The sequence below is a fragment of the Daphnia magna genome, unplaced genomic scaffold, assembly GCF_020631705.1.
Source record: "Daphnia magna isolate NIES unplaced genomic scaffold, ASM2063170v1.1 Dm_contigs319, whole genome shotgun sequence".
NCBI classification, from domain to species: domain Eukaryota; kingdom Metazoa; phylum Arthropoda; class Branchiopoda; order Diplostraca; family Daphniidae; genus Daphnia; species Daphnia magna.
The window spans coordinates 42,485-58,342 of NW_025533242.1; the positions used below are offsets into that span (position 1 = coordinate 42,485).

General features: G+C 38.5%; 1 protein-coding gene across 1 annotated transcript; it reads right to left on the reverse strand.

Moving 5' to 3' along the window:
- Positions 1 to 10,026: 10,026 nt before the first annotated feature.
- On the reverse strand, positions 10,027 to 15,627 carry LOC123468188. Its single transcript, XM_045167823.1, has 5 exons — positions 14,396 to 15,627; positions 14,041 to 14,332; positions 12,693 to 13,864; positions 10,546 to 11,754; positions 10,027 to 10,428 (listed from the first exon to the last, which is right to left on the reverse strand). Exons 1-5 carry the CDS (start codon positions 15,413 to 15,415, stop codon positions 10,027 to 10,029), a joined length of 4,095 nt encoding a protein of 1,364 aa, XP_045023758.1. The 5' UTR covers positions 15,416 to 15,627.
- Positions 15,628 to 15,858: the final 231 nt, after the last annotated feature.

Below are 15,858 nucleotides of genomic sequence, written 5' to 3' on the forward strand. Positions count from 1 at the left end.
AGGTGCATCGGCGGCCAAAAAACTTGATGTCAAGTGTCATTGGTTTGAACGTGAATTAAATCAATCCGAACATCGACTAGCAACTTTTCGGGACGCCATTGGTTCTCCTTCCAAACAACGTCGAGCGGTGATCGATGGCGGCGGATCAGCGTTAAAGTGGCTGTTCGGAGTAGCCACCCAGGCTGATCTCGCTGGATTGAATAAGAAGATCACCGGCCTTACACACCGGGAAAATGAAATAGTCCATTTGATGGACCAGCAGGCAACTGTAGTGAACGAATCACTTTGGGAGATCCGGACAAATACCAAGTTGATCCAGGAGTTGGAAGGGCAAACGGCGGAACTAACAAAGAATTACAAAAATTTGCTTGGACGAATGGCAGAGCGTCAAGCTTACATGATCGAGTATTTCGATTTTTTCATCAATCTAGACACAGCATTCGAGTCGATGGAAGCGAGCCTGCAGTGGCTTCGAGACTTGGCAGACGCTCTTGACGAAGGGTTGGCCCTCTTGGCAAACGGCCGATTAGCGCCTCAGATATTTCCACCTGCTCAAATGGCTTCGGTGTTGAAAGCAGTTAATCGACAACTACCCTTGGGTTGGGCAGTATCGAGTGAAGAATTATGGGTGACCTATCGTGAAGCTATGGTGACGGTGGCAGCGGTGGAGGGACGTTTTCGTCTCTTTATCAAAATTCCGATCTACGATCACGCACAGCAGTATACCCTGTTTGAAATTTTCAGTTTACCACGAGCAACAGACAATGGCACCCATGGAGTGGCGATCGGGGACCTACCGAATTTCCTGGCCGTTTCCACAGATTTGGAGACTTTTATTGAACTTTCGACTGCCGACGTTCGGGGTTGCAAACAATTGGAACGATTAATTTGTAATTTTCATACAGGTTTAGGAAAACGGGGAGCACGGAAATCCTGTGCGATTTCGTTATTCACCAATGACGCCAACCGTAAGCTAACGCAATGCAGACAACAATTTAAAGAATGGAAAGGATCCGAAGTAGCTTATCTTGGAGAGAATCGCTGGGTGTTCTCAGCCGTTACAGCTCATGAGGTGGTGTTCTCATGTCCGATCGGTAGCAGCCAAGGGCCCCCGCAATCACTGTTGCTGCCTCCGTTTGGGATTTTTGATGTCCCTCCTGGATGTACGGCTCGAACGGAAGACTGGGTCTTCCCCGCCAGTTTAGACGGACGATTGGAGGCCTCGTTAGATCCTCTGGTGGCACCCACGCTGGCCACAGTGGGGTTTAATGTAACAACGTTCAAATCGGTCGCCATCATTGAGCTCCCGAAGGCGAATGCCACATCAATTAATTTCATCAGCGACCTACTGCGCCGAAACGACGGCGCTCGTGCGTCGTCTGAAATGACAGGATTCCAGATTCAAGAGTTAATGAAGAAGACGACCGAAGAATTTCAGCTGTCGGAGCCAAGATATCCGTTTGAACTTCTGATCATGTTACTATTACTAGTGGTGGCAACAACTTATCTCAGTTACCAAACTGTTTGGCTGAGAGGCCGTATGAGGGCCCACGAACAATTAGATGTTCAAGACGATCACTTCCTACCGCACCTCGAACAGGTGGCGGAGGTTTGACACGACATTTCCTTTGTTTTTTTAATGCTTCTTTTGGGGTGTTCGTTTGGAATTTTTTGTTTTCGGGATTTTTTGTTTGTTCTTTATTTTTGGTGTGTTGGGTTTTCTGATTTAGGGTTTTAATACTTTTTGGGGGTTACCGTTCTGGGGGTTTTATTTTTATCAAGCAGTCGGGGGCGACCGCCTTCACGAGGGGGATCTGTCACGTGGAGATCACGTGACATACGCGTGAGACACACCCCACACTCCCCTCCTTCTTGGAAACAAGCAAGGGCGAATGTACGAGTACATTCGACCTTGTTTTGTCTGAATGTTGCGGTAGCATCACAGGACGCTTGCACCTTCTCTAACGCTTCGGGGAAACAAGCAAGGGCGAATGTACTCGAACGTTCGGCCTTGCTTTGTAGTAAATGGTTAAGGGTATCTTCTTCTTTTGTAGAAACAAGCAAGGGCGGATGTACTCGTACAACCAACCTTGCTCAGTAATAAGTCATACGGGTTATTTCGATTGTTCGTAGAGACAGCAAGGGCGAAAGCACTCGATGATTCAACCTTGCTGTTCACCTACCATAAATAGGCGGTGTAGTGTCTCTTGAAAAAAAGGTTCTTACTTGACGTCTTACCGTGTGGACGTCCTAATACACTCGTGTTACACATCACCCCCAAGTGTAACAGTATTCACATTGAATACAAGTATATTTGATGCAGTTTACATATAGAACTAAAAACTCATGGTATAACTGTATATTCACATTGAATACAAGTATATTTGATGCAGAATACATATAGAAGTAAAAACTCATGGTTTAACAGTGTATTCACATTGAATACAAGTATATTTGATGCAGTATACATATAGAAGTAAAAACTCATGGTATAACAGTGTATTCACATTGAATACAAGTATACTTCATGCAGTATACATATAGCAGTAAAAACTCATGGTATAACAGTGTATTCACATTAAATACAAGTATATTTGATGCAGATTACATATCAAAGTAAAAACTCATGGTATAAAAGTGTATTCACATTGAATACAAGTATATTTGATGCTGTTTACATATAGAAGTAAAAACTCATGGTATAACAGTGTATTCACATTGAATACAAGTATATTTGATGCAGTTTACATATAGAAGTAAAAACTCATGGTATAACAGTGTATTCACATTGAATACAAGTATATTTCATGCAATATACATATAGAAGCATAAACTCATGGTATAACAGTGTATTCACATTGAATACAAGTATATTTGATGCAGTTTACATGTAGAAGTAAAAACTCATGGTATAACAGTGTATTCACATTGAATACAAGTATATTTGATGCATGTTTATATATAGAAGTAAAAAATCATGGTATAACAGTGTACTCACATTAAATACAAGTATATTTGATGCACTTTACTTATAAAAGTAAAAACTCATGGTATAACAGTGTATTCAGATTGAATACAAGTATATTTGATGCAGTTTACATATAGAAGTAAAAACTCATGGTATAACAATGTATTCACATTGAATACATGTATATTTGATCCTGTTTATACAGAAGTAAAAACTCATGGTATAAAAGTGTATTCACATTAAATACAAGTATATTTGATGCAGTTTACATATAGAAGTAAAAACTCATGGTATAACAGAGTATTCACATTGAATACATGTATATTTGATCCTGTTTATACAGAAGTAAAAACTCATGGTATAACAGTGTATTCACATTGAATACAAGTATATTTGATGCAGTTTGCATATAGAATTAAAAACTCATGGTATAACAGTGTATTCACATTGAATACAAGTATATTTGATGCAGAATACATAAGAAGTAAAAACTCATGGTTTAACAGTGTTTTCACATTGAATACAAGTATATTTGATGCTGTTTACATATAAAAGTAAAAACTCATGGTATGACAGTGTATTCACATTGAATACAAGTATATTTGATGCAGTATACATATAGAAGTTTAAACTCATGGTATAACAGTGTATTCACATTGAATACAAGTATATTTCATGCAGTTTACATATAGAAGTAAAAACTCATGGTATAACAGTGTATTCACATTGAATACAAGTATATTTGATGCAGTATACATATAGCAGTATAAACTCATGGTAAAAAAGTGTATTCACATTGAATACAAGTATATTTGATGCAGAATACATATCAAAGTAAAAACTCATGGTATAACAGTGTATTCACATTGAATACAAGTATATTTGATGCTGTTTAATATAGAAGTAAAAACTCACGGTATAACAGTGTATTCACATTGAATACAAGTATATTTGATGCAGTTTACATATAGAAGTAAAAACTCATGGTATAACAGTGTATTCACATTGAATACAAGTATATTTGATGCAATATACATGTAGAAGCATAAACTCATGGTATAACAGTGTATTCACATTGAATACAAGTATATTTGAAGCAGTTTACATGTAGAAGTAAAAACTCATGGTATAACAGTGTATTCACATTGAATACAAGTATATTTGATCATGTTTATATATAGAAGTAAAAAATCATGGTATAACAGTGTATTCACATTAAATACAAGTATATTTGATGCACTTTACTTATAAAAGTATAAACTCATGGTATAACAGTGTATTCAGATTGAATACAAGTATATTTGATGCAGTTTACATATAGAAGTAAAAACTCATGGTATAACAGTGTATTCACATTGAATACATGTATATTTGATCCTGTTTATATAGAAGTAAAAACTCATGGTATAACAGTGTATTCACATTGAATACAAGTATATTTGATGCAGTTTGCATATATAGAATTAAAAACTTATGGTATAACAGTGTATTCACATTGAATACAAGTATATTTGATGCAGAATACATTGTAATACATCCCTTTGGGGAGTTGAGTACTACAAAGAATTAAATGTTGTTTCGAATTGGAATTTTAAGTGAACTCGGAGGCGAATTACCCACAATGATAGACATGTATTTTACTTGACTAAGGCCATAAGAATTACACGGGAAAGGACATACAATATGACAAGAAAGGGGATAACGAGCCAAACCATAATGACCAACGAAATAAGGACAATTTGGAAGCTTACCGATGTAGCGCGAGCGTTACGGGAGCGCACGTTGGTAAAACGATAGGAAGCGGAGAAATTAACACTCAGCAATTCGACTACTAAACGTTTCAGAACTGTGAGAAGACTCTAGCAAATTCAGGAATTTGCACCGACAGAGTTTCCGCGTCTAAACGTTGTGGAAGTTGCCGAACGACTCTGTTTGTCGGAAATGTGGGTTCATCACGAAACCTCGCATTTCGGGAGTGGTCACAGACGCTGATGGCCTGTCGCAACTCGGCACGAGCAACCAATCAAGAGATGTTTTATTAAGTGGTTGATTGTGACGTGTAAGCAACCAATCAACTGATTGTTTATTTATTGTGCGATATGCGCATCAGTTGCAGGTGTTCATCGAGGTCAGCTAAAAGCGTTGATGACTTCATCTCCGGATTGACAAACAACGTTTCAAGGAAGTAAAACATGGAAATACGTTACGAATTGTAAACGTTAACATAAGGAAAAAGGTGGATATCATAAGTGAAAAAGGGAGTAACATAAGATCATAAAATGTGGGCATGTTGAGTAAATATATTTGTAGGCCTTCGTTACATCGCTCCGGGCTGCGTAAGATTACGTCCCGTAATCAGACTTCATGTTTGTGATAAGAAGTTTTAACTTCTTTAATTGGAGGACAGCAGATACCGAAGAGGCCAAGACAGCAGCAAATGCGTAAGACGATGAGGACAAGGATGAAAATGACGGTGACGACCAAGGAGATTATGATGACCTCCCACCAGCTGGTATATCTCTCGACTCCTGCTGCTGTCAGTAGAACATCAGCTGCATGAGGACGATGATTTGATGGGAAATCAGCAGGTGATTGTTCATTCATGGCGGCTACGATGTCAGCTACAACGTTCATGTGGTTGAGTAAATTATCGTTATAAGCTGGATTGCTGCGATGGTCATAGTCGAAGGATTTCACGTCTTCATAGCGGAAGGAATGAGCCAATGTACGCTCCGGCAGTACAATATTCGGGTCGATCCTTTTCCAAGTGTTGTTGTGGAAGGCGTAAGGTTTATCGTTGAAATTGACGAAACCATTTGTCCAATAGCACGGGGAAAATTTCACTAATTCCCAGCCATCAAGATTAATGGTATAATTGTTAAATTTCGGTTGTGGTCCACATGGTGTGATTATGGTTTCAAATGTGGCATTCACAGCTTTACACTGAATCACTACGGCGGTTTGTCCAAAAGCTTGCAATTTTGCACACATAGGTCATTTCAATAATGAAGCGGCGAGCCAACCATTATATTGGGCGGTGATAATTGCTCGTTCATTTTTAGCTTTGCGAACGTCACACTCAATTGTCTGTAACATACGCGCTAATTCATTATCACGATCAATAGCACGATCTTGAATATATTGTTTATTGGCCAATTTATCCAAATCGGGGTCACTAGATGGTGAGGTGGTTTCAACAGCGACGCTTGGTTGGGCCTTCTCCTTGATGGACGCCGACTCGGCGGTGAGTGATAGAGATTTATCGACGAAAGGCCACGTTACCAAAACTAAATTTGATTGGCCGACGATTTTAAAAGTCGTTGTTCGGTTGTTGCAACTTCGATGATTGGGGTCGCAAGGTGGTTGAAGAGTCAAATGAAAATCTAGTTGACGGTCGTCGTCCAAGAGGCGGAAATATTTTTCATTAATCGTTTTCATCATAAGATTTCCGGTTCCAGATTCAACTGGACGTAATTCGTGTTGAATCTTATGGGTGTATGTCGTATCCCAAACCAAAGTTAGATGGTTGTGAGACAAGGTACCAGCGGTTGCGGAAGCTTTTCCGATCGGCGTTGGAAAATCTTCATCTTCCATTTGTTGAAACAGTTGTACTTGCTCAAGCGCACAATTCAGAGTTTCCCAATCGACGGTTCGCATCCAGTAACCGTCAGATCGAGGTTCATGCGAAAACACATACTTCTCATCCGAAAGAGTCATTTCATAACCTTCACACTTTTTAGTGTTAATCATTTTATAGCACTCAGAAGCCGTTGTGTCTATAGGAATTTTCTCAGGCACAATCACTGTTTGACCGAAAAAGTTCATAGTCACGCGGTGAATATTTCTCCATTTGGCACAAATAAAACCCGGAAATTTCACTGCGGCGCGTTCATCAGTGTAGACAACATATCTCACTGGAACAGCACTCGTGGAATTCATTTTCGGCTTGCAATCAGCATCAGGAAATTGAATAATTCCCATATTCAAGGCTCACGCAATCGCATACGGTTGTTTGAAATGCGCGCGCGCGTAGGTAGAGACACAGCAGTAGCAATAGTAACGGCATTGACGACATTACTACACACGAACATACGGAAAACAACACAGGGAAATATAAAAATGGAAACATTCTTATGGCCAAGTATTCTACTTTATCATTTGGATTTCTTAAAACTAAGTAAATGGGGATAATAAAATAAAAGGAAAAAAAAATGTGGGGAAAAAGTGAAAATATTCTAATGGATTTAAAAAGGGTAAAAGACATTACGTCGGCTATACTTTAACGGTGACACGGCAACAGGGATAGGGGAAATAGGGCCTTTCAATTTAACAGAGTTTTCTACTGGAAGGAAGCAACAATTTGGGGCAAATTTGGTATCATCAGAAAGAAGAAAAAAAGATCTTAATTATAGAAAAGAAAGAATTACGAAAATGTCACTCGTATAGGAGCGCGGATAAGAAATAAAACATTGAAAAATGTAACGGTAAATGCTTGGCGCTGTCAAGGTCACGCGCAAGTCCAATACACGGGGAAGTGCGAATGGGGGAAAAAACGGAGGGGAATAAAAAGAAATAAGACGGAATAGATTGCCGACGGCGAAAAAGGGACTTAGAATATTTTCAACGTTGGAACATTGGCAAAAGCTACAGCAAGGAAAGGAAAATAAAATATATATTTTCGCGTTGGGTGTGGCAGCTAGCGGTGGCGCTGCTATACGCGTAGTGTAAATGGAACAATGACGCATTTGCGTCAAGAACGAAAACAGAAAAGTTGTTAGTTAGGAAACGAATCAAGTGAAACAGTGTGTTAGTGTTTGTTTTGTTTGTTTTTTTTTTGTTTGTTTGTTGTTTCTTTTTTTTTTGTTTGTTTGTTGTTTCTTTTTTTTTTTTTTTTGTTGTTTTTTTTTTGTATTTTTTCTTTTTTGTTCTTTGTTTGTTTATTTTGTTTTTTTTGTTAATTTTTTGTTTTTTTTTTTTGTTTTTTTGTCAAAATACGTGTAGATTTGTTAGTACAAATGTGTAAAGTGTGTAAAGTGTCTACTGTGATGTGTAATACCTTGTTCGAGTATTCACTCACATATATGGATACAGTGTAAATTTCAAACAGTGTTTTACGTAAAGGTAAGTTTTTCTAAGTATTACTTTTAGGTGGACATAGGGAAAAAGAAAAACATGACAATAAAAACATTTTTTTAAGGTAAGCAATCAAAATAAAGTAATTAATGCACTGACAATTGCATTCACATAAGAAATACATTTCATTTGAAAACTAGGTGTAGATATGATGATTTTTTTATAAGAAGTGAGGTAAGTGAGTGTTTGTTTTTTTTTCTCACTTTTCATTACATCAATTAATCTTTTTTTTTCTCTTTTGTTTACAGGTCCCTCAGTGCTTCATTTTGTTATTATTTATTCTCTTTTTTTTTTTTGACACTGTTTTTGTTCATTTTTTTTTAAATATATATTTTGTTAATTTTTTCATGTTTATTGATGTTTATTGATGTATATGTTTTTCTTATTATATTTTTTCCTAACCCTCTCTCCCTTATGTATGTTTTTTTTTTTTTTTAAATCAAATACAATGTTGAATAAAACAGTTTTGTGTTCATTATTATTGTGTAAACGGACAATCATTCGGAGGCTGGTTGAAGATGTGTCGAAGGAAGCATCGCATAACAACAAGTGCGTAGGCGAAGACAGGTCGCCATTTTGATGAGTGTCAGTTTTCTTTGTTTGTAAAGTGAAAGATAAGCAAAAAAGAAGAAAGGAAAAGAAGTGAAAGAAGAATAGACGGCGGAATAGAAGAAGAGTTCGGGACCAAAGGATTGCTACGGTAATGCCAATATAATTTCGTAGTTTAAAACTTGACCGCTAGATGACGTTGTTCTAGTTTACTTTTTTGACCGCTAGATGGCATGAGAATGTCAATTCTGGAAATAAATAAGTCAAACTTAGAAAATAAGAACTTATTGATTAAAAATGACAAATAACTCGATGAACTTAGTTAATTAAGGTTTTTATTTATCTAACGGGGAGCTTTTTATTTTACAATAAGTAAAAAGTTAGTTTGTCCGAGATGGAATGACTTGCTTGGATATACACATAGCTTGTACCACTCGCATGGATAGTTGGTTAGCAAGCTTGCTTGCGACGCGAGGGTACTCGGGTTCAAATCCCGGGGGAAGCTTTTAAAAGGGAACAAATGTGCGTCGGCTCCAATGTACGGAAGGTGGGTCACGGTGGTTTTCCATCGTGGCCTTTCCACCCCCTTCTTGTACATGGTCGCCTCGCGCTCTTCTCAGCTGTCAATTCCGTTGGCCGTGTAACTCTTGTGGGTGGCAAGAGTTGGCTGTCGGAACCGACTACTGACGATGGAGATTTGTTCCTTTCTGGCTAGGGGAGAGTCTGGCGCTGGACTCAATCCGTGTGCGAACGGCTTTTGCATTTTTCAAAATTTTTAAAGTAATTTTTCCGCAATATAATTATATATTTAATTCCAATTCTAATCGGATTAAAAAAATTATCATATTATCATATATCTTATTCCTTAGAAACATATATAATTATATGTTTTTAAAGAACCTAACCTGTTTTTGGGGCTACTTGAACTAATGATTTAACTTAAGCTAATTGTTTGAATTATATCTTTTCCCTATATTATATTTTTTATTTTTTTATTCCTTTTTTTATTTTTTTTCCCTTTTGTTTATTCTTAATCTATTTGGAGACTATTCGAATTGTTACTTCTGCCCTTTTTTTTATTTTAAAACACTACTGAGGCTACAACGCTTTTGAAGAGGGAGGGGAAATACAGAGAGGGAAAAGAAGACAGGATAGAAAAGTGATAGGCGAATAACAGAATATAGCAAAATTTCAAGAGACTAAAAAGAGAGAAATAGAAGAAAGAAATTTTTTTCTCATCGATTGTCTTCAAATACGTAATTGACGTGTTCCATTCTTGTTAGACAAAGCTGTCCAGTTGGGATTGCAATTGGTAATGAGTGGTGGTTATGATGTGATGAATAATTTTCGGGACTTATATGTGGGATTTCTTCTTGTTATTGGACTCCATCCCGATAACGCAGAGGCTTTTGTCGATTGCGTTGCGGGCGTCTGGTAACATGAAGTAGTTCTGGGTTCTCAGTTGGCGTTTCTTCTTCTGGCTCGGATGGCAAACTCTCGGTTGCATCAACTTCGGCGCGTGCGGAGTCATTTTCGTTAATTGCGTTATGTTGAACTGATTGTGTTTCGTTGTCTGATTCTTCTGTGTTAGAAATATTATCTTCCGATGAAGGACGATGAACGCTGACGACATCAGCTTGTTGTTGAGATACATTTACATCTTCAAAATGATCAGTTGTTTGCGTGGTGTCATCTTCGTAATCGTCACTTGCCAATATTTCTTCATGATCTTGATCTTCCATGGCAATGCCATGGTCTTGAGTTTGCGTCGCAATTGACTTGCGAAATCAGTTTTCGAAATCGGATGGGTTCTCAATTGGGGGACAAGGTTCCGTTTTCCACAACATTGTCTCGTATAATGGTTTTAAACGATTTACGTGCGTACGTTGACATACATAAGAACTATCAGCTATATCTACAGTACTATTATTATAAACTTTTACTACTCTATAAGGACCTTTATATTTAGATGTAAACTTCCTACTATCGCCATCCTTAACTACACGAATATCTAATAAGACTTTATCACCTACAACGTATTTCTTCTCTTTTGCTCGTTTGTTATATTGTTCGCGCTGGCGATTCCGAGCTTTCTCGGTTTCTTCGCGAACTCGTTGGAAGCTATAACGCAAGCGATCGTTTAAATTCCCTACATAATCAGAGGCGGATTTAAAAGTTGAAGGAGAAGCATCTAGAAATTCGTTAATAGGGATATTAGGATCTCTACCGTGCACTAAATAATAAGGGGTTTCAAGTGTCGAAGAATGCGTAGAACTACGGTATGCAAATAAAACATCATCCAACATTTCTTCCCAATTAGCATGTTGCCCATCTTTTAATTCTTTTCTTAACATAGAGGTTAATGTTCGATTAAATCTCTCGGTCTCACCATTACTAGCAGGATTGTAGGCAGTGGTGAGCCTTTGATCAACCTTTAACTTTTTACAAAAATAGCGGAATAATTTCGATGTGAAATTTGTTCCACGATCAGAAACAATAGCTTTTGGCATTCCATGCCGTACAATAATGGTTTTATATACACACTCAGCTGTAGTTTGGGCAGTTTGATCTTTCAATGCTACTGCTTCTACCCAGCGACTAAAATAATCAGTGATAACTAAGATATAACTATTTCCATTAGGAGAAACGGGAGTAATAGGGCCTAAGAAATCCATACCAATCGCTTGAAAAGGGGCTTTTGCAAGTTCATGGGGATGTAAAAGGGCTCTATAAGTTGATGCCGTATTAGCGGTACAAATTTCACAAGCTTGACAATATTCTAATATATCTTTCCTCATTGTAGGCCAATAATAATTGTTTTTGACCTTCAAATAAGTTTTATAAAATGCTAAAAGCCCACCCATCGGCGCATCGTGTAATTCTTTCAACACTAGATGGCGGAGGGAGTAAGGCAAGACTAACTGATGATTAATTTCATTACGTTTACTATCCTTTGAAGGCAATTCGTGCCGATAAAGCGTACCTTCAATAATTTCAAAATATTCAATTTCTTTAGCCCAATCCGGCTTGGATTGGCTAAATTTCTCGTCAAGTACTCCTTTCTCTAGATAATTTCGAATATCTATACAAAGTTCATCTTCAAGCTGTTTTTCGCAAATTAACTTAATATTATTTGGTACTGGTTGAATACTAGCAATTTTTAAACGGGATAAACAATCTGCATTCTGATGGATACGTCCAGGCCTATATTTCAATTCATAATTCGTCGCGGCTAATAATATAGCCCATCTACCTAACCTACCATTATTATCTTTCTGATTTTTAAGCCATTGCAAAGGTCGATGGTCACTAATGATTTCATAAGGTTTATCTAATAAGTAATGGCGAAAGTATTTAATCGCATCAACTACAGCTAATGCTTCTTTTTCTGTAGTACTATACTTCATTTCTGCTTTTGTTAATTGTCTACTAGAATAGGCTATTGGATGTTCTTGCCCATCTTGCATTTGCGATAATACCGCTCCAATTCCATACTCACACGCATCGGTAAAAAGAAAAAATTTTTCGTTAAAATTTGGATATGCAAGAACTGGGGGAGTTACTAGAGAATTGCGTAACTTCTCAAAGGCAACCTGTTCCTCAGTTCCCCACGCAAATGGTTTCCTACTTAGATCTTTATGCGTTAATCGGGTTAACGGCTTAGCAATTGAACCAAAATCTTTAATAAATCTTCTATAATATCCGGCAAGTCCAAGAAATGATCTGACTTCGTCAACAGAAGTTGGTGTTTTATAATTAACTATCTTATCAATTTTACTCGGATCGGGTTTAATACCGTCCGTTGAGATTACATGGCCTAAATAATTTACTGAACGCTTAGCGAATTGACATTTATTAAGTTTTAGTTTTAAATTGGCTGCTTTCAAAAGGTTAAAAATTTCTCGAATGTCGTTTAAATGACTTTCAAATGTATCTGAAAAGATAATGACGTCATCCAGATAAACTAACGCTTTATTTCCTAAGACGTCTCTCAGTACATAATTCATTAGCCTTTGGAACGTGGCAGGTGCATTGCACAAACCAAACCCATTCTCTCGAATTCATAAAGATTATTTTCTACAACAAAAGCTGTTTTCTCGATATCTGGATCATGAACTTGAATTTGCCAATAACCGGAAGCTAAATCAAGGGTTGTAAAGAACTTCTTTCCATATAATTTGTCTAAAGTTTCATCGATGCGTGGCATGGGAAAAGAGTCTTTCTTTGTAATGCTGTTTAATTTCCTATAATCAACGCAAAATCTTATTTCTCCATTCTTTTTCTCTACAAGCACCACGGGTGAAGCCCATGGAGATTGCGAGTATCTGATGACCTTTGCATCTAGCATCTCCTGCACTTTATCTTCCAATAATTTCCTTTGATTATTAGTAACTCTATATGGGCGTTGTCGAATGGGGCCTCTTCCTTCTGTATCAATTGTATGTTTAATGAGATTGGTATTCCCTAGTTCTGAATCTTTTGAAGCAAACAAGTCGTGAAAGTCATTTAATAATTGAGAAAGTGGTGCTTGAAATTCCGGGTTGACTTCCGAAATTACAATAGGCTCTCGTGATTCTATGGGCTTAATTTCTGATGTATTTAACGCTACTTTTCCGATAATCTGCTGAGCGATTTCAATAACGCCTAACTTGGTGTTTCGTGGAATTGTGACTTGCTGTAACGAATGATTCTCGACTATAATGTTATATGCTCCATCTCCCGATACCTTTCCTATAAATTCTTCAATATAAATTCCATTTGGCAAATTCCCACATGGTGTGAAGATAAATGCCGAATTCGGAGGTACATACGGAAATGAACCCTTCAATTGGCCTACAGTTACTAGCGACGTCTGACGAGGTAACGTCGTCTTTTTGACTGCTGTAACTGCCATTTCCGGCACCCTAAAAATAGAAGAGGGGCCTTGCCCATCTCTAGCTAAGTAAATACTCTTTGTTTCTCCATCAAGCTGAAAACCATGCTTCTGGATTGCGTCCCATCCAAGGATACAATCTTCAGAAACACCGTTTGTAACGATAAATTCTTGCTGTAAAATTGTCTCCCCGTATCCAACGGGCAGAGTCACTTTTCCCAGCGTATGTAACTTATTTTCTCCTACATCATATAAATCGAAGTCAAGCTGGCTGCAGATCGCCTGACCTCTAGGGGGTAACTTCTTAAATAAACGTTCATGTAAAATGCTTTTAGACGCGCCTGTATCGAATAATGCTTGGAACGGGACCTGGAAAATCTTTAACGGAATTCTTGGAGTCGATTCATTCGTAATTGTTGTTAATTTTGCGACTTGTCGGGATTTGCGGGGAGGCTCTTCATCAACTGACCCGAAGCTACAGTTGATTCCTACTGGTTTTCCTGATGTTGAGGAGAACCGGGAATGTTAGGTCTATTATTGTTTCTGAACTTAGGACAATTGTTAGATCTATGCCCGATGTCACGGCAAGAATAACAAATAGGCGGCTGAGCTTGTTCTAGTCCTTGACGTTGATAACGGCGACAATCTGCCTGAATATGACCTCGGTAACCGCAAAAATTGCAAACAACCGACGACTGTAAAGGTCGATTATTGAAATCATTTGGAGGTCTGGGGGCTGGCGGACTACTGTTTGTAGAACTATTTTGGGAGTTTACAAATTGTCTATTTCCATTATTGTTATTAAAGCGCTGCGGTGCGGAGCTCTCACGTTACCATCTTGCTGATTAGCTATAAGTCGGTTGAAACGAAACCTGTTTCCTATACTGTGTGTTTGGAGGATATGAGACGTCTTTCCTATTGAGATGGAGTTTCTTTACGCTCTGCACGAGTTCACTAAGAACGTCCCTAATCTGCTCACTTTCAGTTTTCTTTTCCACAACAGGCTTGTCTTCATGGTGAACGTTAGCCACTGCCTTCATCATCATTTCTTTCTGATCTACTATCATTTGCTTAAGCTCTGTCAATTCTGCGCTATTGGTGCCATGTGTGCCATCAATAGACCGAATAAACTCCTGCCTTTCACGATCTGTTTCTAACGCTTCTAGTCTACTAGCATACCTTCGTGTTGAAGTAACTAGTTCGCCAAAATCCTTAAAGTCCTTATACTTAACTTTTGTCTGTAGTTTGGGATCTAAGCCTTCAATAAATTTCTGCATCAAAATAATTGCAAAAGACTTCTCAGAGTGAGCTACAGGATATGCACGCTTGAAAATTTCCTGAAGTCGAAGGGCATAATCAACGATCTTTTCTCCTGGCTTACGCTTAGCTTTGTTAAATTTCTTAAGATATAAATCAACATTTTCGTCGCCGTGAAAATGATCGAGCAAAGCTTCTTTGACCGAATCATAATCATGCGGAAGATCTTTCAAAATGGCCTGAATGACGGAAAAAGCTCTGTCTGTTAACTTAGCACGAAGCATTTGGACAATTTTCTCTCCTGACCATCCTGATGTGTCTACTATAGCTTCGAAAGATTCTAGCCAAGAGTCGAAACGCGTAAGTGGACTTCCGGAAAACGAAGGAAGTAACTGCAAACGGGAAAAGGTATGCTGATTATTCTGGAAATCATCAAGATCTCTAGCTGTAGCTGCTCTACTAGGGGAAGGACATTGAGCCATGTTTTTAGGATTTGTTTCTTGCGCTCTTAAGCTCTCCTGTCTTGAATTGTGAGATTGTGTTGAAATGCTGCTCGTAGATGATCGAGATTCGCTGTAACGTCTGCGACGCTCCTGGGTAATGTAATCAGTATGCGTGGGCGTCGGGTCGAACATCGACGACGTGAGAAGCGAATAGGGCGGTGGTCGGCGAATCGCACCTGTCGTTGACGTCGAACGGTCCTCTCCTCTTGACGGTGTGCTGGTTGTTGGGCCGCGGGTTGTTGAGGTACGTCCTCCGCCGTATGGGATGGTAGGAACCGTTGCAATCGGACCTTGATTTGGGAGAGTGTTTGTTTGATCTCCTCCGCCAACTGCACGTTGTTCGGGTTGACTGCTCCCCGGGAAGTTGTCCAATTTCCTCAGCAACGAGTTGATTTCCGGAATTAGCGGTTCCAGCGGAGTCAGCAGGCGTAGCTCCCGCAGGTAGAAGATTAGGTTGCGGATGTCTATCAGGAACGACTGTTGATGGGTCAGTAGCTGCACTTCCAAGTGGGAGGATAACTCTCTCACTTCGTTCGTTAGATGTAGGTAGCGTTCTTCTCGGTGTCTGATGGAAG

Excerpts from the sequence above, each read along its gene's own strand:
- LOC123468188 (XM_045167823.1), bottom strand. The coding sequence starts at position 15,415 with ATGTTCGACCCGACGCCCACGCATACTGATTACATTACCCAGGAGCGT. Across the intron at positions 14,333-14,395 it reads ACACACAGTATAGGAAACAG|CGCTTTAATAACAATAATGG; the intron begins GTTTCGTTTCAA and ends TCCGCACCGCAG. Across the intron at positions 10,429-10,545 it reads ATATAGCTGATAGTTCTTAT|TCAATTGCGACGCAAACTCA; the intron begins GTATGTCAACGT and ends TGATTTCGCAAG.